The sequence below is a fragment of the Pholis gunnellus genome (assembly GCF_910591455.1).
Source record: "Pholis gunnellus genome assembly, chromosome: 10".
Lineage (NCBI taxonomy): Eukaryota > Metazoa > Chordata > Actinopteri > Perciformes > Pholidae > Pholis > Pholis gunnellus.
This window is the reverse complement of record NC_136537.1, coordinates 24,707,739-24,733,484: the sequence shown is the minus strand read 5'-3', so window position 1 is coordinate 24,733,484 and position 25,746 is coordinate 24,707,739. Positions and strand designations below refer to the sequence as shown.

General features: G+C 43.0%; 1 protein-coding gene across 4 annotated transcripts in view; it reads left to right on the top strand.

Annotated features, from left to right (window-relative positions):
- The window catches only part of glra1 (glycine receptor, alpha 1), a gene marked incomplete at both ends in the record, with an annotated part of 100,915 nt that overhangs the window by 4,614 nt on the left and 70,555 nt on the right, over positions 1-25,746 (top strand). For 2 of the 4 annotated variants that reach the window (XM_079167772.1, XM_079167773.1), the window contains one exon: positions 19,175-19,299. In XM_079167772.1, the coding sequence (XP_079023898.1) occupies positions 19,175-19,299 (125 nt within the window). Of the gene's footprint in view, positions 1-19,174; positions 19,306-19,573; positions 19,586-25,746 lie in introns of all 4 variants that reach the window. The other 2 variants (XM_079167770.1, XM_079167771.1) reach the window with 2 other exon arrangements.

Here is a 25,746-nt window from a genome sequence, read left to right as displayed (position 1 = left end):
CGGCCCGTTGTGTGTGCATTACATTGAGCTGACACTCCCACAGTGCACGCTTTTGCCTTTGACGGACGTTTACATTACAGCACACTAAACTACATCTGTAAGGAACGGCGGATGAGTGAACTGGGACGTTTTATTTTGGACACCAGACGGTGATCAGAAGCTAAACAGGCGAGCAGCGACACCGGCTAACAAGCTGACCAGACATCAGTGATGAAACGTTCAGCTTCTGCTGCTGACGTGTCACCAAAGGTGAACGTCACGTGATCCACGTCGTCCACTTGTATCGACCGCTCGGGTTCAGGAACGATTCATCAAACCGGGGCCGGCGTTGTGTTCTGAGAATGCCGACATGCAAACCGTGACCGTCGGGGAATACCAACCAGTCAGTCCGAATGATTGACAGGCCCGCAGAGCAGACATCGACATCTCCGCCGTATTGCTTTTCCATCAGGCAGCAGGCTGTCGATGGAACAGCAGAACTTCTTTATAAGTTAGCACAGGAGGCTTTGGGGAAGGCTCTCCTCTGAAACAAGATGTTGAAGTGTGTTATGTTTCTCTGGATATTTCTAGATGTCTGGGTTCACGTATGCGCCTTCAACTCTCTGTGTGCTTTGCGCCGTGTCAGGAAAAAGAAATCCTCTCGAGGGAAATTTGTGTTCACCTGATTTCGACACCATTATGGACCGAATGTCTCACGGTTCTGCAGGAGGGGAGAGGTGCTTTATTTTTATTTCTTTTAATCAGGCGCTGGAGGTGATTTACGTCGAGGCTCCGTTTGTCGCAGTGCAACCGCAACAAATAAAAAAAAAGCTTCTCCGGGGCTCCGGGAGCTCGGCTCCTCCAGGAGAAACAACCAAAACGCTCCTTTTCCTCCTCGGATCAGGCGCCTTTGCTGGTTTCACATCTGCCTCGCCGTGATAACGCAGATTGATCGCCTCTCTCATTTCTGGGTGCTCGCACCGGATCGTTACGATGCACACAAGCATGCAACAGACCCTCAGTATGGATACTATTCGTCTCCACCCGGACAATAATGTGTGACCTTTTCCTCTATGGATTTCTATATTCAATAAAACTCAGCATGCAGTCCATATAAACACGTAATCCAAACATACGGGGGGCACATTTGTATGTGCAGCACCGTCAAGTAGCTGTTGGAGGGGAAAAGGTATCCACAACGTAGAGGGGCGATGTAATCTGTAGTTTCTATTAGCAGGGTGAATATTTTCTGCCTGCTGCTGGAAGGTAACCTTCAGCTGGCCTTGAAAACGCAGCTGCATGTGGGGTTCTCTACACACCACTACACTGGAGACACACACACACACACACACACACACACACACACACACACACACACACACACACACACACACACACACACACACACACACACACACACACACACACACACCTTCAGTACATCGCAGGGTAAATTAAATCCGACTCTACCAGCTCATGAAATAAATTGATGTTGAAATTTGGCGATTTAGAGAAGGTCATTCGCCGTCTCGGCAAAATTATTTCAAGTAAAGAAGCCCTGGATGTCAGACGCTGTTGATATTAAATAAAAGTCTTTATCCTGAACTGGCAGAGTTTAAACCGGGACAGAAATGACTTCTTTTTTTTACAGAGAACAGAGTGACTTACAAAAGACTGAAGGTCCCGACGGTTTGTTCATTAAATGAAAGGTTAGCCTCCACGTAGACGGTCCAACCAAAACAGGGCAGTGACAGAATGACTTACTGGAATGTCATGTTGCCTTGAGTGATATTTCGCTGCGGTGTAACATTTCCAGCGCTGGCGTTCATTAGCTGGATAAGTGTTGTGACTCAGTGTCGGCTGTCATCCGTATTTACGGTCGCAGGCTTTGCCTCTTGTTTCCTACAACCAGACCGTGAGTTCCACCTACAAGTTACAGCGTTTACAACAAGTAAAGAGTCGCACGGGCAAAGTTGTGGTGAAAGAATAAGAGAAAACTTGTTTTTCTGGAGTGAGATAAAGCACTGTTGCTGCTTTAATATCATATCAGAGTTATTATAAGTCGAGTCACACTTGAGTCACATAACTGAAGAACTTGATTGATATTTTTATATATTTACATTACATTACAGTCATTTAGCAGACGCTTTTATCCAAAGCGACTTACAATAAGTGTATTCAACATCGGCATTGAAGAGAACTACTAGTCACCAGAAGTCATAAGTGCATCTCCTTTAAATAAGCATCTAAGAGCACAAACCAGAGCAAACGTACAGAAACAAACTAATACGAATACAATAAGTGCAACAAACTAGTGTGAATACAATAAGTGCTAATATAATATAATAAGTGCTAACTGGACGGCTCAGGGTAGCACTTCTTGAAGAGGTGAGTTTTCAGCCTGCGCCGAAAGATGAGCAGTGACTCCGCTGTCCTGACGTCAGTGGGGAGTTCATTCCACCATCGTGGGGCCAGGACGGTGGATTACGATGAACTATAGTTTTTATAAAAGCAAACGCTTGTTGTGATGCGTCTCGAGGTGGTTGGGGCTTAAAGGCGGTTGTTGTTTTTTGACGGTAGTTCCGTTCCGTTATTACATTACATTGTAACATTATGTTACATTGTTATGTTACGTTGTTATGTTACGTTGTTGCGTTACGTTGTTGCGTTACGTTGTTACGTTACGTTGTTACGTTACGTTGTTACGTTACGTTGTTAAGTTACGTTGTTAAGTTACGTTGTTAAGTTACGTTGTTAAGTTACGTTGTTAAGTTACGTTGTTACGTTACGTTGTTAAGTTACGTTGTTAAGTTACGTTGTTAAGTTACGTTGTTACGTTACGTTGTTACGTTACGTTGTTACGTTGTTATGTTACGTTGTTATGTTACATTGTTACGTTACGTTGTTATGTTACATTGTTACGTTACATTGTTATGTTACATTGTTACGTTACATTGTTATGTTACGTTGTTATGTTACATTGTTACGTTACATTGTTACGTTACATTGTTGCGTTCACATTTTTCAACACAAACCAAACAATTTTTTTTAAAACGTAACCAAGTAGTGTTGTTGCTGAAACGCGACCAATCCTAACCAATTTGTGTAACGTTAACCACGTTGCGTTGTGTCTTTCTGAAAGTGTGATACGGGCCTCATATGAGACGTATTCGTGAAAAGTATTTTTGGTTCAGAAACGTCAGTATTCAACGTGTCCTGTGGTTGTGGACGTAAAAAGCCGACATGTTTCTGGGGACTAGGTTGCATAAATACCAGCTGCTGACTTTGAATACGACACATGATGGCAAAACGCTTCAGGTAAGACAACACATACTCTAAAACAACACCATTCTGAACGATACACATCTCAATATATCGTAATGATCTGGTTTAATTTAAATTCTCCAGCCCTGATCAATGATCACAAATGATCTGTTCATCTGGAACGTGGCTCTTTCTTTTCTCGAATGTGGCCAAAACTATTTGAGTAAAGTCAGCAGGCCCTAAAAGACCAGAATGCAATGCAGCCCGAGACAATGCAACATGTTGAGTCACATGTGTGATCGCATGTAGCTGAATTCCATACTGCTAGTTCTTGTGGTTACATGGATTTCTAGTGAAACGTACAATATAATAAATATTTGGTCAAACAAAACAATAACCTGTGTTATCAGATAATACATTGTAGAATGCGTCCAGCATCACAGATTGAGGATAACAAGATGATAAAAGGAGCCTCGCTAATATTTCAAACTTCACTGATCCCCCAGAGGGAGAAACACGGCAGGAAATGAAAGTCGTGGGTCAGAGTTCAGAGATCGGGTGGAGCCGGCTGGGATTTATAGTGTTGCTCAAGGACTCTACAGAAAGGTGGAGAGCTCAGCACGCTCCCCGGCCAGCTGCCCCTCACAGGAAACAGCCGGTGTCGGTTAGCATACACTCCCGGTTTGGCCAAATTAAAGCCACTGTGATATTTATGAAGCTGCCCTCAGGCTGTTTTATTTGTTCTGCAGGTGCCCGGACCATATTTATCACCCACATCTCCCATCAAATCATAACACACACACACACACACACACATATATATATATATATATATATATATATATATATATATATTCATAAATCCTTTTTTTCTGAGATCAATCTCAAAAGTCCCCTAATGAAAAACCATCGACTGCTTCGGTGGAGTTTGCTACCATCTCTACAATAATTAACTTCTGGGCAGGTTCATTTCCAAAACTTGATGTATGATAATACATTATTGATTAGCAGACAGAGACAGATTTGCACCATAAATAACAAGAGTATATTATCAATGCCCCCTCAGCAATGTAACTCAGTTGGGCAGAAGACGAATTCCTGGAAAGGTTTGGCGCTATACGGTACATTTCTGTAATTAAAGTGGAGTTGGACAGCAACAGAAGACAGATGTGTAAATACAGTTGTGTTGTTGCTTGGAAGCTGTTTAGAGAGAGAGAGAGAGAGAGAGAGAGAGAGAGAGAGAGAGAGAGAGAGAGAGAGAGAGAGAGAGAGAGAGAGAGAGAGAGAGAGAGAGAGCGAGAGAGAGAGAGAGAGTGGGAAGAGTTTTCAAGTTTTCCGATTTGAGTTTGTGTTTTTTAACAGACAACCGGCTTAATGATGTTGTTTGTTCAGTATCACACATCAGCCCGTCAGTTTTCATACAATCTGAATTCACAGTCATCTGTTGTTTTGAAAAAGAATCCGACTACTAACTAACAGCTGGGATAATATGCAAAATGTAACAAAACTGCTAAAACCCAGAGAGACAGTCTCTTATAATCGTTGTGTGTGTAGTTTACGGTAGCCATCTTTGTGTTTACCGTGACACTAACCGGAGCTCCGTGGAGGTTTTCATCTTTGGTTTACTGGCCTGGGTCGGGGTGGCAGAGGAGGGAACGGCAAATGTTTTCTGAGGAATCATCTGGGAGCTAACAGCGAGCTGCAGCCTTCTGGGACTGAAACTGTGCACATTTGACTTCAAATTTCACTTCCAACTTGCCTTCAAACCTTCATTTCAGAAGCTTTAGTATCACATGAAACTTATGAAAGTTGGTGGACTCCAGAGTATCCAGAAGGCCTCCATGCTCCATGACTACATGCATCTTTAACACAGCACGTCCAAAAAAACAGACACAGGACTTTCACCCAGGAGACAGCTGTTCGTGTCCACTGAGAAACCAGAAGTCAATCGCTGACTTATTTACGTTGACTTCCTGTGTACATAACGTGATGAATTACTCAACAAATGTCTGCAATTTAACCCAAACTTTAATCTTTCCCTGAACACAACCAAGTAGTTTTGTTTCAACGTTTACCACGTTTAAACGTGTGTCCGTATGTGAAAAGTTGGTAATGAGAGCGCCGTTTAATGACACACGACAGATTTAAGTGTGTGACATGACATAAGAGATGTCCTTTAAAGTGGTATGCGTATTTATGCACCTTCCCATGAGGTCATGTTGGCTTTATTGCTTCTGTGTCTTGAGGAGCAATGTGTCAAAATCTTAAATTGTGTGCTCGTGAGTTGTATATTCCTAATTGAATGTGTACTCCTACACAGCCAGGTACTATTATACTATCAATGTACACAGCAGCGGAAGTAACAAGGGTCAATAGTGGCCTCGGAGGTTCACTTGTTGGTGCATTTCAATTCAGTTTCATTGTTGATTTTTATGATGAATTTAAATGAAAAAGGTCACCGATCAATTTTGCACTCTGATTCTTGTGATATTTCCCCAGTGCATTATGGGTGAGAAGGCAGATTTTAGGCATGTTGGAACCAGGCGGCTACCTCCGGTTCTGCAGAATGCTTCATGTCCTAAAACCTGCATTCTCTCTAGTGTCCACCAGGGGGCGACTCCTCTGGTTGTATAGAAGTCTATGAGAAAATGACTCTACTTCTCTCTTGATTTATTACCTCAGTAAACATTGTAAACATGAGTTTATGGTCTCAATCTCTAGTTTCAAGTCTTCTTCAATACAGCATGATGTTCATTTAGTAAATGATGGTCCATTTAGAGTCACACAGACCATAAAGCAGGTCTCTACCAGAGCCTCTATGCCACTCCTCTGCATTTTAAATATGGTCGCTTCCGTTCTTCGGTTGCAAAAAAAGCCAAGATTGCAACGGTGAAATTGCTGAACTCAAGGCTTCATGACGGCAGTCCCCAAACCAATGGGTGACGTCACCATGACTAGGTCCACTTCTTATACGCGGTCTATGATTGGAACTGTTAGCACAACAGAGCCAGTAGGAGCAGAAAAGCCAACACGAACATGAAGCCCAAGTGAGTGTTTACCCGACGATCTGCTCGACAAATATTCAGCAAAATCTCTCCTGAATGGACCAAAACTGCTATATAGAAATCAGAGCGAGGGAGTTTGACTTTTGGCTCTGTGAATGTGAAAGTGTGACCTTTTTTCCGCTGTGGTTTCTGGTGATGTTGGAGCAGTGGACTGTGTGACGCAGCTCAGCCATCCGAGGATCAGGCCTTCATTTGTAGTGATGAGCGAGTGTTTGCTGGGCGAGCCAGGCGGCCTATCTGTTAGTGCCAGGGAAGCGAGCAGCCCTTTGCTTTCCTGAGTGTTGCTAAATGCCAGGATGAGATCAATTAAGGATCCAGGTCTTCAGAGGCTTTAGGACCATAATGGGTAACACTTAGGGCTAATGATTGGAGCCTTGCATTAGCCCACACCCTGCTCTCGCTTTTTTCCCCTCTCCTGGCTGTGTGCATATTAGACACTGGCACAGGACGACTCAGCTGTTTTTCTTCTTCTTCGCTACCTCAGCATTGGCCACGGGTCTCTGAAGTAGCCGCAGCCAGCATTGATCTGAAACAATTAAAGCAAATCCGAACTTTGATCACAGAAAGCGGGAGAACAAGGACGCTCAGAGGGAAGATTATCAACGAAGGCAGATGGAAAGGCCTCGGACGGCTTTTGATTGTGGTGTGTGAGTGTGTTTTATATCATTGAATGGCAATGAAAGTACTGTGAATAACAAACCAATTGAAAAGCATGTTTGAGACCCTAACAACACAAGTACTAGTACAAAAATAAAAACTGCTCATGTGTCAGTCCACAAACCAACGGGTGACGTCACGATGACTACGTCCACGTCTTATATACAGTCTGTGGTTTATTAAACGCATCCCCGGAGTCTTCAAACTATTATTCCTCCCAAATGAAATAGCTCTCTATGGCAAAGAAACGTCTCTTTGCTCTTACCTTTTGTTCTTAATCATCTCTTACAAATTAAAGTCTTATTTTGCCTTTGTGCTATTTCCAGATGTTGACGACAGCATATATTCTAATAGCATCTTTTTTTTGTGAATATATGGGTCTTCAGTCGACCTGTGAGCTCATGGCAGAGATTTCATTAATGCCGCACATCAACAAAGCTAGCAAGCAACAAAATAGCAGCGAAAGTGTCTCCATTGTGTTTAGCTGTTATAGGACCAGGACTCTGTTGCTCACCATGCTGCAGCACCGGTGGGGCTTACTGATCGTTCATGTCATTAGCCACACTTGTGCGTTTTCCTGCTAGAACAAGTCCAAGTGACTGCCATTAAATACGGTCTATTGGCTCATTCCATTATCTGTACCTTAGCCGGTGGAAGCTGCTGGGGAGTCGAAGCTGTCTCTTTGTATCTGGACCTCTAGGAGCCACAGACTCAGAGAATATTGGGAAAGGTCTCTGTTGGTGACAATAATCAAATGAAGCGACAGAAACGACAGTGCAGGACTTGTTTTTTCACTGATATTAGTACTAGTCTGTCTGTCAGAGTGGGAGGTGGATTGTTCTGTTCACTGGTTTATTCATGAGAATGAAGTCAGCATCATTTACTGTTGGCGATCATAATACAACAGGTGGGCTTTTAAAAGCACCAATCTGATCTATAAACCAACCTTTTATGCCGTTACTGAGGTGTAATACCGAGTATAACAAGCAAGAAAGTCAAGTTAGGTCAGCTGGGAGATGTGGTGGACGGGCCGACAAACACAGGACTTTCATTCAGGAGACCACAGTTCGGGTCCTTTGAGAGAACCAGAAGTAAACGTTGTCTTTGTTTATGTAACATTGTTACGCATGTTACAACATTTTACATTATTGATCGTCTCTAAACTGGTTTCGTCGCCTAAATCTAACCATTCGTTTCACGACGTGCCACTTCGCGTTTATGGGTTTCTGCAAAGCGTGAAACAAACGCAGGACTTTCACACAGGAGACAGCCGTTCGTGTCTCGGTAGAACCAAAAGTAAATGTTGAATTCATACTTGTGTATAATGTTATTTCACAATGTTACGTAAGACACCCTGCTAAAGGTGTTTATTTATTTAAGGTAGGTCCAATAGTTACGGTTGTTAAATTACGTTTTCACGTTGATCTTTTTTTTCTAACATAACCAAGTAGTATTGTTAAACTAACCGATTGTTCCAACGTAACCACATGGCGTTGTGCGTTCCGTCAAAGGTGATATGAGTCTGGCAGGAAACGTATTTAGTAAACGTATTCAACACATCCCATAGTTTGCAGAAACGTACAATGGGTTCACTATCTGTGGATCATCCACTGATTTAATGTTGTCTCTCTTTATTCGAGGGTTGTAGAAGAGTTGTTGAGCGTTTTAAGTGACCATTGATATTCATTTGGACACGTGGGAGCTGTTCAATGTGACCGAAGTCATCAAGCTGGTTGTTAAAGGGCTTTTCAACAGTCGCTTCATTTTTCTCTGCATTCATGGGATTCAAACTACCAACCTTCCGCTTTGTTTCTTCTTGTCATAATTGTTCTAGTTTGACAAAAGCTGGAGTCTGTTCAGTTTGCTGAGTTGTCATGGAGACCGCTCTGTTGTCGTCTTGTGATGTCAAATTGGAACTTCAATTTGTTTGGGTTGTAATTACATTTTTAATTACCACAAACAAATAGACACAGATAATCTAAGGCTGGGTAGTTTAAATGAGTTAATTAGTTAGAAACTTTATTGTTGACCTAAAGCTAAAACAAAAAAAATAAAAACTATGCAATTATAAAACAAAATCAATCATAGAATTAGTTCCTGCGTCTGCTGGTAAAATAAATAGGGTGTGCTGAGTGCAAACTGTCTTGGATGAGGGTGCATGCGGAGAGGGGCAGGCGAGCCCCTGGTCCTAACACTCAGAGGTGGAGGGGCTACGAGTCCAACCCCCCCTTTTCACGGCGTCAGTGTTGTCCCATGCTGCGCGTCTTTGTCTAGTCCCAGTCTGTGACTAATCTGATTGCGCCGTCATCAACCCAGCAGAGTGTTTGTTCAACGCTAATTTCACATGCGGGTCTTATGCTCCATTGTGTCGTCTCGGTGGCGAGCTCTGTACCCAAACAACAGAAATTGTGTTTTTTTTGCGTTTTTGATCCCCTTCACTTGCCGTCATCATAAAGAGGATTAAGCTCAGATTTGTCACGTCGTGGCAGGAATTATTGCTGCCGAGATAATCTCTGATCCACCTAATTTGCTGTCACAAGAGAAAAATAATTGGATCAAGCGCCGATTGGCCCTCAAACTCCGGATGTCTCCTCATTGATCGGCGTCAACCGCGAGCGTGCGAGCTCTGCAGGTTTTTTACGGGAGAGGTCCGCTATCTGATCTCTGATCTCTGATGGTTCAGAGATGGTGCGCTCCTCCAGGTTGTCCTCACCGGTTCTCCGTGGGACACCCGAGGTTTGTTCGGCTCTGATAACGTATTGACAGCTGCCGTTATCGTCAATTCACGTCACTCGCTCATCAGTCACGCGTGTGACCTTCGGGGACACGTCAACGAGAGAGCAGTCAGTGAGAAACCTTTACACGCACAATCAATCTTCACCTGTGGAAACGTTCAGTGTGTGTTCAAAAACATACAAACGGGTTCGCTTCAGAGGCTCCTTAGTGTTAAAGTGTCCCTCCTCTCTTTGGATGCCAATTAAATATGATTATGAAATGAAAGTAATGTTAATGTTTCAAAGTGAGAGGCTGATCATTCTTAATGAACTGAATGACTGAGGAATATTCTGTAAGTGTTTGCTTTAAGTGTCTGAAAAGGCTCCACCTCAGGGCAACATCTTCATTCAGCAGAAAGAATGAGAGCGAGAGCCTGAAGCGTCACTGAGCTGATGCTTTCTGCTCAGTCAGAGTAGAAAGAACACATCATTCATAAACTTAATAAACCTCAGATGGTGGAACTGTTTGTTCTTTCAGAACTGAAATGCGTTACAATGTTTTTCCAATATCGGTATAATATTATGAAATGAAATCAGCACGTTTGCCGGCAGTGAAAAGTCTTCTTCAAAGTTGCTTCTCATATTTGAAGTCTGAGTGAAGATGGAAGTGAGATTTGCCCAAAGTGGAGCCTTGCTGGCCAGACTACCCCCGTAAACCTGTGATTTGTGATTTCATCAGTCTCCACATCTGTTACCAGTCTCCTGCATTCATAAGAGCAACCAACAACCAGACGATCCAGTTCTTGTGATTATTGTGTCTAGACATCGAGGTTTAAATTAAAGCAGGAGAGATTTAGTTTGATAGGAAGCATTTTTAGACATTTGGGTTATTTAAGGATTCGAGGATCATTTATTGTCGTTGTGCAACACAACTAACGCTGCAGTCCATTTGCTACACAAGAACAAAACACAACAGAACAAAAGCAGAAGTGCATTGGAGGAATGTACACAGCAGCAACCAAACAATGCTATGTTCAGATAATATGGCCGACATCTTAACATTGAGAAATCCTCCCAATCCGTCCCACTGCAATCAGTAAATTGTGCTCACTTAGTGTAAATTCTGATCTCTTGTGATGTAAAGACGGTAATTCCTCCCAACGTGTTTAATACATATTGTTAAACAGAACGGAGCTAGAAGAGTTTAAAACCTGCAGACATTTAGCTTCTCAGAAATCAGATCCTGTCACATGTGAGGGCAAAAAACTAAATCGATATTAGGATCTCATTTTCGGGGAGTGAGGACATAAAGTGCAGCGTCGGCCTGCAGACATGTGACCTTCTGTCACCACAACAAGGACGGCTGGGGGGGGGGGGGGGGGGGGGGGGGGGCTGCTGATGAACCGCAGGAGTCTCCAAAAATGGATCTGATGTGTTTTTCTTTTATTATTTTGGCATCACATTAAAAAAAAATATCCCATTCTGATATCAAAGCAAATATTTGAGGTCGTGGAGGACGCGAGCGTGAACGAGTGCAGCTTTGCTGCTCAGTAGCTCAGCTTGTCACGACGATGTCCGAGAGAGAGGAAGACGGAGGCGGTGACGAGCAGAGAGACTCATCCCTCGGCTCAGCGTAGCTGCCCTTAAAAACACGTCACATCTTTTGTTCGTCGCTGTTTTTAGTTTTCTTCTCCTGAACTTCTGTCCCACATGATTCTTCTACAGCATCACTGACACGTCGGACCTCTAACCCTCGTTCTTTGACAATAGATTGGCCTGATTTCTCCTCTGGAAGGATTTTGAGTGTTTCTGCCATTAAGACAGAAATCTGTTTCAATTCTAAAACTTTAAAATGTCCGAAATGCTTTTTTTGGACCTCAGTGGAGCGCTGTCATCTCAGGGTTTTTCCTCAAATGTGACGTCCCAGACACCTCTGACTTGACTTTGAGGAAACGTTGAGGTGTGACAAATGTTGGCTCCGTGCACTGGCATTTGGAAATGCCCTTCCCACATGGGAGTTCAACAACTAAAAGGTCAAAATTTCAGACTTTGAAAGGCCGCGTATGCTAGAAAACCTTTGATGTATGTTGGTCCTGAGTGGCCTAAAGCATGCCTCTATCAACGTGTTGATGTGTTCCGGATTCATCCATTTTCCGGTGGACTCGGACAGAATCACGAGTCAACAGACTGAGTCAGAAACTCCTCATACACTACAGCCTCGACCTACCGTGTGCTCGGCCTGGATTCATTCGCTAAAACAGTAAACTGATGCTTAACCAATAAGAAAGCTAAGCTGCAGCTTAAATATGTTCAAATATCTTTCACATAAATAATGAAATGGATGCCGTCCGTCCAAAAGGTTTCAGTGTTTAATAAAACAAAGAATGAAGAAATGTTTTTCTCTAAATATAGCAGACTTTTGCCGATCCATTGATTCACACTATTGGTATCTTTACTCAATATATCCTCAGACAAATCTTTGATATCTTACAAAAATAGTCGCCGCTCATTTTCCTTCGAAAGGTCTGTCAGAATGTGTCGATTTTCACTCTTTTCAACGTATACACAGGAAACAACTCAGTTAGGTTGAGGCAACACAACTCCTGAGTTAGCTTGAGGAAAATCTCGTGGTTTGGGTTAAAATAACTACAAAAGTGACGTTACTGAAGCACGGAGGTGACGTTACAAATAAATCCACGTTAAGCTGAATGAACAAGCAAAGAGCGCTGGAGGAGAACTGGTTGCTTTACTGAATAGACCACAAACAAAAGAAAAACGCTTTCTTCCTAAAGATGAGATCTCTGCATGTGTTTTAAGACTCAACAAAGAAAGTCCACTGTGCAACCTCAAAACAATAAGAGCGAACCAGAGCCAAATATATATATATAAAAGAAGAAGAAATAGTCGTTAGCATGCTACAAGCTAACAAAGGTTACATGGTTAACAAATCAACATGCAAACTGCACTGTGACTTTCATCAAAACCACGACCACGATCTGATTTATGCTCTTATGATCTACGATCAGTGTTTCAGCGTGATCATCAACATCATCAGTCACCACGGTAATAATTGAATTATGTGTGTTTATGATTTATAATCACAACAACATCATCAGCGTCGCCGTCATCGTTGTACTGCAGAGACAGAGCGAGAGCGATGTCCTCAGCTGTCGACACAGTCGGACACCAGTTATTCACTTACAGCTAAAATATGTATGATTGTTGATGTTTGATGGTTTTTCTGAGGAAGAAACTGCACGTTCAAAATGTTTGTGTTCGTATTTTTTTTTTCTTAAAAGAACCTGCAAGTAAACAATGTACTTAAAGACTCTAATTATAAAAAAGGTTGTTTGAGCTATGAAAACATGAATGTTCATGTATATTTATACTGTATATGGAGGATTGTACTAATAGTACAAATGTCGTTAGTCGTTAAAGATTTTGAGGTGGACCGACCAACGTAACTTTAAAAATGGCAGCAGAGAACCGGGCCTTTTAATAAATAGTTACCTTTTCACACACCCATCAAACATGGAGCAGCATTTATACAGTATAGCAGTTTGTATATCGTACAAAAAGTGATTTAGTAAAAGATTGGTCTTTGGGTAAAAATAAGTACATTAAGTACGGCAGACTCAACAAATAAGTCAACGTTGACGCCGCCGTTGTTCTGAAGGCCCGTTGGAGCCAACGGAGGCAACGAGTGCTCAGAGGCGGAGCGGTGGTTCGGAGTTAATTATTGTTCACATTACACATGTAAACACCATTTGATTCATCTTTAACATACTGTAAAACATTGATCAGTGCAGCTTTAACTAATACTGTGTTTTAATGTGTTGCGTCAGGTTAGATGACTAGATATTATGTTTCATCGAGGTTCTCACAGCTCGTTAGCTTTCCTCAACGTCGTCATTATCGTTCACAGTGTTATTTATGTTATTTATATCATGTCATCTTGCTTTCAGCGCCGTCATCAATATCCTCAGTTATGATCATTATAATGTCGTTATCAGCGTGATGATTTATGGCCGTTTACAACATCATCAGCGCCGCCGCCGCCGTCGTCGTCGCTGTGCAGCGCCGCAGACAGACGGAGACCGCATGGCTGGGTCCGTCATTGGTAGCCACCTCCGGTCTGTGTGTGTGTGTGTGTGTGTGTGTGTGTGTGTGTGTGTGTGTGTGTGTGTGTGTGTGTGTGTGTGTGTGTGTGTGTGTGTGTGTGTGTGTGTGTGTGTGTGGAGGAGGTCATGTGACTCTGCAGGCAGCTTGGCCAGTGACCTGACAGGCAGGGTGACCCGAGCGGCTGGTAACAGCGTGCACGGAGACAGCAGCCAAAATTCATTTATTGCTCTCCTTCTTCCTCTCCTCCTCCTCCTCCTCCTCTTCCTCCCCCTCACACACACACACACACACCATCCTCTTTTACCCGCGGCCTCCTCGGTGCCCTGCATGATTTGTTTTCCGATGTTTCTCACTGATGAGGGCGAGCTCTTCGAAGGTCGGTGTGTGTGTGTGTGTGTATTTATACAACTGTTCATGTGTGTGTGTGTGTGTGGAAGGCTTTGCAGCAGAAGGAGAAGAGTGTGATGTCGTTTGTGTGTAGCTGATTAATGTGTGTGTGTGTGTGCTTTTTAATTTGGCGTCTTGTGCACATGAATACATCATGAGACGAGGAACTAACGAGGGATTCGTCCTCGCTTCGCTCTGCTCCCCGATCACGGCCGTCTCCATAATTTGCGTCTTCACCCGGCGGACCGTGATTCCGATCAGCACTTTCCTGATAAAGCGACAGCGCCGACCGCATTACGTGTTTGTGAATTGCTAATGGCGCCCATTTATCATGCCGCGCGTCACAATTTAGCATATTGAAAGTCACGGTTAGCGGTTTTTACATTTAGGTTGAGAATCTAAGCGCGATCGACTGTATCATCGGCCATTTGAATCTATGAGAGATTAATGCGGCGACGCTCTCCTCCCCCCCGCACTCAACTATCGCCTGAATAATTGTCACTTGTGCCGCTTCAAACTCTCTGTGTTGCTCTTACAGCATTACAAAATTCTAAAAAACTTCCGCAAACACAAAAGGAAAAGTCACATGCAGCTGCTATCGTTACAACTCTGTGGCCTGATTTGAACTTTGTCAGGGGAAATCATTTTGTCTGTTTTCAATCATTGATACGTGGAGCTGAAGGAGGAAGAGACTCCACTGCTGCTTCACTGGACGTCTGAGTGCTGCAAAGTGAAAATGTTCCAGCACCGAGATGAATTATTGCTCATAAACACAAGCCGTAACTTCCTCTTCACTCCGTGAAAGTTTGTTCCAGGCGGAACCAAAGTAAAAGATTTATGTCCGAAAGAAAATCCTATTAAGGCTTCAAATCCATTTTTCATTCGTATTGATACATTTTTATGAGTCGTGTTGTGGTTCAAATGTTCAAAGAGGATTTTGATCAGCTAAGTGAATGACGAGCTCATTTAAATAAGTGACACATTGTTTTTTCCTCCTCATTTAAAGATGATATAGATTTATTGACTTCTACATTTCTCCTCAGGTTTCTTTAACTTTGTGCTAATCCCCCGGCTGCACGCTCCAATGATGAAGCTAAGATATTTAAATTTAGTGAAATATTCATACTGAAGATTTTTTGGGCTGCACGATCGCATTAAAACTGTATAAATGATGCACAAGACATCTAGAATATTTCATATTTCACAAAATCCAGCCTGACATATGTCGATATAGCTGGAAATTAGACATCAACTCGCGGGTTGAGCCGAGTTTAAAGAAGTCAATAAAAGGGGGACAAAGTGAAATCCTACAGATAAGATGTTTAATCTCATAAAAATCTTTTTTTTTGTTGCGTCAGGTTTCTGACGTGGATCATAAAATAAATTGAACAAACCAAACTTTACTTTGTTCTTAATGTCGATAATAATAGAACTACTAATTGAACAGTTGAAGTACAACAGTTGTGTTTAGCTTCTTTTACAATGATTTTAATGTTTGAAAAGCGCTCTATAAATAAAATGTATCATTATTATTATTATTACAATTTTCATTGAATTAATGATTAAAACTAGTCGTCAGAATTGGTTAAGTTTTGGTAACCAAACTACACTACACAAACTACACAACTACACAAAAAAACATGACGGTTTGTGTTAAAATACTAACGTAACAACGTAAAGTAACAAATGCAACAACGTAACGAGCCTTACTAATTTAATGTACACCCTACTGAGCAGACTTCTGGGACGTAAAGTCAATGTTTACTTTTGGTTTCACACGACACATGAACAGCGGTGTCCTGGGTGAAAGTCCTGTGTTTGTTTGACCCGTCCACCACACCGACCCGCCCATACAGGACCTTCTAGCTCCTTATACGCATTATTATACCCACGCAACTTTCAATAAGGGCAGCTCGATACGCTTCGTCACTTTCTCCTTGTCTTACGTCAGCTGCTCTGACTGAACGACAAAAACGTTCCCCAGCGAACGTATCCCGTGTTTTGCAGAAACCTACAATGCTCCCAAAAAAATGTCCTGGTGACTTGGCCGAGTAATTCCACTATAATGAATTCTAAAAGACTAAAAAGAGACTAAAACTGAAGCTGTGAAAAGACTAGAAAGTTCTTGCTGCGTCTTGCTGGTGGAAATGCTCATTGTGAGGCTGAAGTCAAATGAAATGGGTCAGCACGGCAGCGTATTTATAGCCCAGATCACACTGCGGTCCGTGCTCTTTCTCCAGGCGCAGTGAGGAACGATGCAATCAAATACAGAACGCACTACAAGTGGCTGCTAATGCAGTTCCCCTGTCAGGCCACGGGTCAGCTCGGTCCTCGCTCAGAAAGGAGTCACTGTCAGTTCACTTTCCATCCAACTCCAGCAGCAAAATACTTCATTTCAAAATCCCAGGACTCGCCTCTTTAACATGTTCTTACAGCCTGTAATGCAGGAACTGAAAGCAGCATGAATAAGTGAGTCACTCTGTTTCACCTGAATGAGTGAATGAGTTAGTGAATCAATGTGAGTCAGAAGAATAGAACAAAAACAAACATCAAACATTGAGTTTTGTGCTAAAATCAACAGCAGAAATAAAGTGAATATTAGCAATGCAGCAGAATCACGTAATGTGTTATTATATGATGTATGGAGGTGAGATTGTGAGAGTGTGCAGTACTTTTATTTATGTGTAAGACCTTGAGTTTTAGGACATTTTTGGAAAATCAGGACATTTTGGAAAATCAGTGTTTTTTTTCCAAAATGAGGACCCATTTTAGAAAGTCGGGGAAATTATAGAGACTCAGGACATTTTTTGAGAGACAGAACATTTTGGGAAAGTGAGAATGTGTTTTGAAATTCAGGGCGATTTCTTTTAGTCAGGACATATGTCGAAATTTTTGTAAATATGGAGTCGGGAAAATTGCAAATTTTCACTTTTGGACAATCAAATTATTTCTAGAAGATCAGGCCAATTCTTTGGAAAGTTTAGAACAAACGTGTTTTGGGGGGAATTTGTTGCTGCTCCTCACTTCTGAATCAGGAATAAGACTTTGGGGTTTCGGGTTTTGGTTAAAGTTTGAGGATCGGTTTGTCAATGAAGATCCTCACAATTTTAGCATAAATATGGATTCTTGTAACCAGGGAGCTAATTAATGAGCTTTCTTCTTTCTTCTATTCATTCTTAAGTGGTCTATTCTTTGGGAATAATTTAAGTAAACGGGCTGTTTGGATTCTTTTTAGCTCGATCCATCATCTGTGTGCATAGTGTGTGTGTGTGTGTGTGTGTGTGTGTGGAGTATTATTGACTGTCCAAGCTCGAGTCATTGTATGTCCGTGGGCTACAGGCCGTACTGGGGATGTGTCACTATGCAGAGAGGTAAAGAAGTGAACTGTGCCGATACCACGGCCTGATTGTAAAATCAATGTGGCACTCAGCGCAGACAGAGCTGGTTAAATGGATGAGAGCATTAGTTGAAATAGGTACTTCAAGAAAGGACGCATGTGTAATAACCACTGATGCATTACACTCCTGTCAGCACAGGACTGTAAAAGTTCACTTTAATTATTCACTTTTTAATTAAATGAAATAAAACTAAAGTGACAACGCTGTTTGTGACGTCAAAAGAAAAGACAGAGAGGCGTACTGGTCTGGAAACAGAGGAGTCAATCACCTACTGTATATCAGCAGGTTTCACTGTGTACAACTAGCATAAACATGCTAACTATAGGAGAAAGGTGGTGTTAGTTTGTCTCATATGTCGTGTAGATTTGCTCATTTGGTTCGACGGTGGTACTTTTTTCAGGTTTGATCACTTAAACTGTTTGGTTTCAGTTCATGTAACGATCAAAGTGAATTTATTCTGTTGAGGTAAAAGACGCCCGACTCTTATAGAAGGTGGAACACAAACCTGCCCTCTGCTGTCGCCCGTCGCTCCGCCCTGACCTTCTCCCTTTAACGGGCCTCCATGAAATAGTGTCATTGTTTCCTTCATTGGATGTGTTTCCGTGTGATGGTGGGATGGGACGTTAATCAGTGAGGGACCAGTGATAAAGGCCTTTACATACTGGGGGGCCTGACGAATAAACTCTTTAAAACCATTCCAGCAGCGATGTGAATTGGCGATAGTTGCAACACTTTATAATCAAATGTTTTACTAGATTGCAGGTAGAAGACCAACTAGCAGGATCCTATTGAGCCAGAGCAACATCTGTCAGTCAGTCTGAGGTAAACTGTTGTTTAGCCTAAAGCTACGGGAAGATATTTAGTTTAGTTTCCTTTGAGTGATTTTGAGTTCCCTCTGGTAAACAGTTACGTAGCCTTTATGTCTGTAGGGCTTTTATTGTGAAAGGGTAAGAACAGAAAGAGTGGATCTGGATCTGGAACTGCCTTCGTCAAGGTTGAGAGGAGCAATAAAGTGTGAGGTCTTTGGACAACGGAGGCTTCGTGTTGTTGAACACTATAGCGTACGTGAATATGTCCGTATCTCACACCGTGATCGGTCAGAAACATATATTGAAATGTGAATTAAGGGCATTATAGAAACGCTCTGAGTGTAAAGGAATGGAACACGGTAGTTTCATCAAATGAGTTGAAAGAGACAGGATTGTTTGAAAGAAACGTTATTGGTTTTGTGCTGGTTTCCTGGAGTTCAGCTGCACCTCTCGTGGTCTATTTAATGTGAATCAGAGTCGTGTTAAAGCCAGACCAACGCCGTGGTTGTGTCCGGAGAGGACACTCTATTGGATCAGTCTATCGTCAGGCTACTGTGGCCTTTAGCCTTTTGTCTCTCTCGGGTGCGTGTCTCACTGCCAAGCTAGCGTTGTAGACGATAGACTGCTTTTATCAACTCATACGAAGAATGTTGACGTGTCACGACTACAATCATCTTCGTGCCCGTCCAAAAAGTTCTCTTTTCTCGTTACAATCCGATCAAACTCTCCGTCCGGAGCATCTCTCCTCTTAACGCAATTCCACCCTTCTTGTCTTCCAGCCTGGCAGCGTCGAAAGAAGCTGCGGCGAGGAAAGCCGCCACCCCGATGCCGCCCTCCGAGTTCCTGGACAAACTCATGGGCAAAGTCTCGGGTTACGACGCCAGAATTCGACCGAATTTCAAAGGTAGGAGTTGCCGCCAAGACTCGGTCGGATAAAGACAGGAATGTAGCCAAACAGTATCAAAAGGCCTGGTAAAGTCTTGTTTCTGCATTTCACTACCTTCTCTAAACGCCTCTTTTTAAGGGTTTAGTCAAGGTTTGTCGCCGAGACAGGTTTGTATTCACTTGTTCCATCAGTTAATGTACATACATAGAGACTTTATTAAAATGCTGTTGCTTTGTGTTTAATCATTTTGGTTGTTCTCAATCTGTCGATCTCTTTCATTTGCCCTTTGCAGTGTTCAACAAAGGTAATTCTACGCATTGCTCCACTTGTTAAATATAGAATTTAGGCTCTTCAGGTGTTAGACCCCCCGAAACCCCCGTTTTCTCTCTTTTTAATTTCTCTTACAAAAACCCTTTCCCTGCACTGTGAGCCCCAGTCACGCTACAAAAACCACATTCTCATTGAGATACATGCGGATCTCTAAGCGGTGCTAGTCGGCTACATTCCTTGGTAACCACACAGTATCCTCCCCGAGTGCTTGTTTTTGGTGGTCAAGGTAATGTGCTTCGCTCCCACAAGTCTGCTGCTATGATTTCATGATGATGATGATGATGATGATGATGACGCTGGTGATGATGCTATATATGATATTTAGTGACCTCTCCCTGAATGGAAGCCCCCCCGTAAAGACACATGTCAGAGGTTTCTATGTGAAAACATGCTCACATTAGGAAACACAGTCTGGACATTCATATGTTTGTATGACATTAGAAAACTGGGGCAACCCTCCATATTCATCAAAGTGTATGAATAATACAACAAGTACCAAAAAACTAAAATGATTCTGAAGTGATTCGAAGGGACACTAAATTATGTGAACACAACTGGAATTACTGACCCCCGAGTTTCACTTTGTGTTTTTCAACATGAACTGATTTATGGCGATAAAATGTGACACTTGAAGCCTTGTTGCATGTTAACACTGACATATCCTAGTCCTGCAGAATGGATGTGAGTAATTTCTGCATATTTAGTCGGGCAGCTCATTCGTGTGTTCTGAGTGTACAAAATATTAGCACCCGTGTGATGTTCCACCGGCCTGTGTGTCGATGCCGAGCTCCGTCCTTTACCTGTTATATTATGAATCATATACGTGCATTTATCTTTTATCCGTAGCGTTCAGGTGTCGATCTGGAGAGTAAAGCTTATTCTATATATAGTAGGAAGAGGAACACTTTCCCTCCAGCTTTTATTAAAAACATTTTAGTACAAACTTAGATCTTCTGTTGCACCAACAAATTGTGGCAAATTGCAGAGTTTCACATTTAAGAATGGTGACCTTTGGTTTGGCTAATTTGATTTAGCGTGGATGCTGTTTTTTTGTTGTCTTTCTGACTCATTTAAATGTAATTCCCAAACAAAAGAGCGTTAGAGGTCACAGATCATCCACGACAGGAAACAATAGAACCCGGAGGGACGGAGCTGCGTCTCCTCTTCACCCTGACAGCAGATTTTAAGGTGGAATTAAAAGGCGTCCTCATGTTTTGTACACTGAAAACACCGAGAACCAGACTGCTAGAATGTGCAGCAGTGAACCACAGCTTATGTTCATGAATGCTGCCATGGAGCTTTTTTATTTTTTCTTCTTTTTATTTTGCTGAGCCCATAATGGCATAACCCATTATATGGTGATCTCTGTGAGTGGGATATCGCAGCTCATGCAAGGGGGGGGGGGGGGGGGGTTACCGTGACTAAGTCTGTATTATTAAACCTGCCGCGGCTGCACCACCGGCCGACAGTCCGCTCGGGTGTTTTTTTTCGAGGCCTCGCCGTGAGTCCATTTTGGAGATCGTTTCTGTATTTTCCAAATTTGATTTCTCCTCCGCTCTGCTTGGCAACGATCCAGTGTGATTTACTGAGACTAGTGCTGCGCTGACCTTTTACAAATCAGGAGTCAAACGAGCCGACGTGACAGTTATTTGAATTTATGGCTTTTATGTTGCTTCCATTCTTCTAATGCGATGCAATAAAGAGCGTTAAATGCAGATGAAAGTGCTCTTCGGCAGCGTGTTGGACATGCAGATGATAGTAACGATCCTCCGGCTGACGTCAGTGAGCTTTAGGAAACGTCCACCACCCCGACATTAAAACACCGCAACCAGGAAATAGTTCAAATGAATGTTAACGTCTCCTCTGGGGGTTAATGTCGAAGCATAGCAATCTGTGATGAAGACGTTCGTACCGAGGAGGAGGAGGAGGAGGAGGAGGAGGAGGAGGAGGAGCACATCTTCTACGTGGTCTGCGGAGCTAATTGTGTCAGCGGGCCGATTGTCAGCAGGCCGGACCCGATGTGGATTTCCAGACTCTGTCACGGCCGTCAGGTCGACGGAGTGGCAGAGCGTGAGCTCCCCAACTTGCTCATTCATGCAGTTTCTTTGTGTGCGTGTGTGTGTGTGTGTGTGTGTGTGTGTATGTCCTACCAGCTATGCCACTGCATTACCAGCATCACATTTATGAAAAAAACAGCTTGACAGCTCAGCTCCTTAATAAACTCTGGAGGGAAAAGGAACTAAAGGATCATGTGCTCACACAGCTTCATTGAGTCATTGAGGGGGGGGGGGGGGCTGCACTGTGCAACAGTTGTCAAATGTTTCTTATTCAAATAATAATAATAGTATTTCATTACTAAATCTTAACTATAGTTTGGTTCACATTTTAAGGATCATTCGGCACAATTCAACGTTGAATTAAACCTTCAAATGTTATCATGTTCTTTCATGTTTCCTCGATGACGATGATAATATAATGATGAGGAAGAAGATGAAGAAGAAGAAGACAAATAATACTGTATTGAGGGAAATAAAATCATGGCAAGATTTTAGGATTTCATTTAATGTTGAATTGTGCGGAAATAATCTTAAATAATAATGTAATAATTGTGAATTAAATCGTTGTAGCTAAATCCTTATTTTGTGCTAAACCTAGATTGAGAGAACTAGTTTGGTGTAAAAATCAGAATCAGAATAAAATCTGCCAACAACACTGATATTGGACCAAAGAAAACGTCCAGACTGGAGAGGTTCATGAAGACAGTTTGATGTCTCGTGCTTTGTTTGAAATCATTGAAACTTGTTAATTGAGAAAAGATGAACGAATCAGAAATAATGAAGGTCCGAGCCAACACTGTGAGCCGCTACGAGCTAATTAAATAAATAACCAGACTCTCGATCAAAACCACAGTCTCCACCGAGCAGCAGCGTCACAGAACGGTCAAACAATCGTACTTTGATCGCACAGAAAGATTATCGTACAAATAGGACGATTATCAAACACGGTGGTGGAGGCGAGCCTGTCGAACTTAACGTCATTAACTAAACACACACGATGAAAAGAATAAAGTCACATAGAAATGCCGGTGAGCGTCTCCGTGATGAGCAGCAGCTCGTAGGATGAATGTCTCTCTCTCTCCTGGTCGAGTGACTTTCTGTGTGAATCGAGAGGAAACGACGTGTTCTGAACTGCGGGACAAGTTGTTCGATGTTAAACTGTCTTTATGAACTTCCACCAGATGATATGATATATTATAAGGAGCAAATTAAACGAAAACGGAGAAGACAGCTGAGGGTAGCAGAATGTGACCCGTTGTTATAGTAATAAGAATTATTCATTTTAAGAGTTAGATAAGCACAAGAAGTATGCAACACTAATCATAATGACAGAGTATTTCAGTGTGAACAGACCTCAGCTCTGTTATGATAAAAGTAATAAATGTAAAATATTGTAACGTAACATAAAGTCAGCTGTGATACATTTCTTATCTGTTGTGTTCGATGGTGAACATTATTCCTGATGAGCATTGATACTTCAAAATCATACTCATACTATACTATAGCATAGAAGAAAAAAGTATTGAAACTAATAGATTGTGATGTAAACAGTAAGTTAGTATATAAAATAAAATATAAAATAATATAAAATAATAAAGAGGCAGCAAAGAAACACGCTGTAAAAAATAAGTTCACCATAAAACTAAAACAAGATACAATCGTTCACATTATTGCACATGAAACAGGAAATATTAAAATTTAATATTGATATTTTATATCTATATACAAATTTTTTTTTAAATACAGAAGCTTATTTTGTCCCCAACATTTTCCAAAAACTACTTCTCCTGATGTCCTCCCACCAGGAAACTGATTTTGACTCTATTATAAAATTAGCAAGACCGCTACCATCCAGAAGAAGAAGTGCAGTAACGGCTCTCTCTACAGGGGATGGGGGGCTTCTTACCTGTGGGGGGGGGCTTCTTACCTGTGGGGGGGCTTCTTACCTGTGGGGGGGCTTCTTACCTGTGGGGGGGCTTCTTACCCCGGTCTTCCCTTCTAAATGGTGACAGCATGATGGTGCAGCTAGTTCTTCTCTTCCGCCCACGCACCTCATCAAATTAGAACCAGGCCCACGAATTTTGATGACAGGCGGGTGTGGAGGGAGGGGGGGGCCGTAGCAGTGAGAGAGAGGGGGGAGAGAGAGAGAGAGGGGGAGGGAGGGGGTGAGAGAGAGAGAGAGGGAGAGAGAGAGAGGGAGGGGGGGGGGGGGGACTTTGGATGGAAGAGATGAGATTTGCTGCAAGCTACAAATGTGCCAGCATGAGAGGAAATTACACTGATCATGACCGGGGGTCCGCTGTGAGGACGGAAAAATAGGCTTCCGATTGATTTAGCAGGTTCCTCCGTCGGAGGGAGAGGAGAGCAAACACTCCTGACACATTCGGGACAAGCCATTTATAATCCATGACTTCATCTGTTCTTCCATTCTCTCTCCCTGCTTTCTCATTCTTTCGTTCTCTCTTTCCTTCCTCGCTTCCTTTCTTCCGTCCTTCGTTGGTGGGCTCAGTCCTGTTTTGTTTCCATGATTTCCTTTTTTCCCGTACCTCACATATTCCCTTCTTTATTCCTATCTCCTTTGACCCCCCCCCCCCCCTCCGCTCCCCGGGCCTCCTCAGCATTTGAAACTTTGTTTACCGACTCCACTGATTCGTGAAACAAATTGGACTCCGTTGACCCGGCTGGCAGACAGACGTCCAGCTCACAGAGCAGGAAAGAGGCGAGGAGACGTAGTAGAACGTCAACACCGGGCCTTCAATCTGCCGTCCCTGCTAATGAATGAGTGTGTGTGTGAGCGAGAGACAGACAGGAGACTCACAGAGATAATAACGGGCGAGGGAAAGGTGTGTTTCCTCTTGTGTGTGTGTGTGTGTGTGCACTTGATGAATGGCACAGACTACAGCTGCGACTCCCCTCTCCCTCTCCGCCATAACCTTGTCCTTCCTCATCACTCAAGCCGAGCGGCAACGAGGACGACGACCGCGAGCGAGCGAGCATCTGGTTTTACGCTCAACCAGAGCGGGCTGCTAGTGAGCCGGCTATCTATTGCCTCAACTCAACCCCCCCGCTCCCTCCCTCCCTCCCTCCCTCCCTCCCCCCCACAAGACGCGAATCGGCAACCTTAAACTCAGTGTGCATCCGGGTGGTGTACTTCAGCAGGTTTTTTACCTCCGGCTCTCTTCTTGAACTAACCGCTGTGGCGGCTTTAGCTCGGGTTCGCTTCTTCGGACACAGTCCTTTTATTTCACGCTGCCCCCCCCCCGGGTTGCTTTGTCAAAGCTTCTCTCTGCCCTTAAATCCCGGGAATGTTCAGTGTACAGAAAATACAAACTCCACCAGTGAGCCACTCTGCGTCTGAGCCGAATGAATCCTTCTCGTGAGAACTTGTGGACACGAGTAAAGTTCAAACGGACATGTTTGGCTTCCTCCTCTCTGTCCTCTGTTTCTTTCTCCACAGTACTTGTTACTACACAAATCAACACTCTGTACTACACCCTCCCCTGTTCCCCTCTGCATCTCCTTTTCTCCTTTGCCAGGGTCGAACGTGCCGAGGGGGGACTGTAGTTATTAGCTGTCGGAGCCTGACGTTCATTTGGTGTTATCAGCACTTGTTTAATGGCTACTTAATGGGATTAATGTGCATAAGGTAATGAGCGTGGGATGGAGGAATAGCTGCAGGCGGAAGGGGAAAAAAAAAGAATGGGTCATGGAGGGAAAGAGAGAGAGAGGGAGGGAGAAGTGAAGGAAGGGAGGGAAGGTAGCATTGCAAATGGCGAACCGACTCGGAGGGATCTGCTTACGACGGGAGATTTGGGGGTAAAAAGAACTGCAGATGGCAAAAGTGCAATCCAGGATCTCACACTGCAAACACAGAATATGTTTCCACTAGCTTAGCGCCGGGATATTGATGCTAACACAGTTCCCAGTGGGCTTCGGTATTGCTCAGTTATGTATAACACTTGCAGCACACATGAATAAGCAGCTCTTGAGATGCAAACTGTAATATCCACTCCCTCCTTCCTCCTCTTTACTTTTTTTATTTTTCTGAGAGCTACTTTCTGCTAAGATTGCAACACAA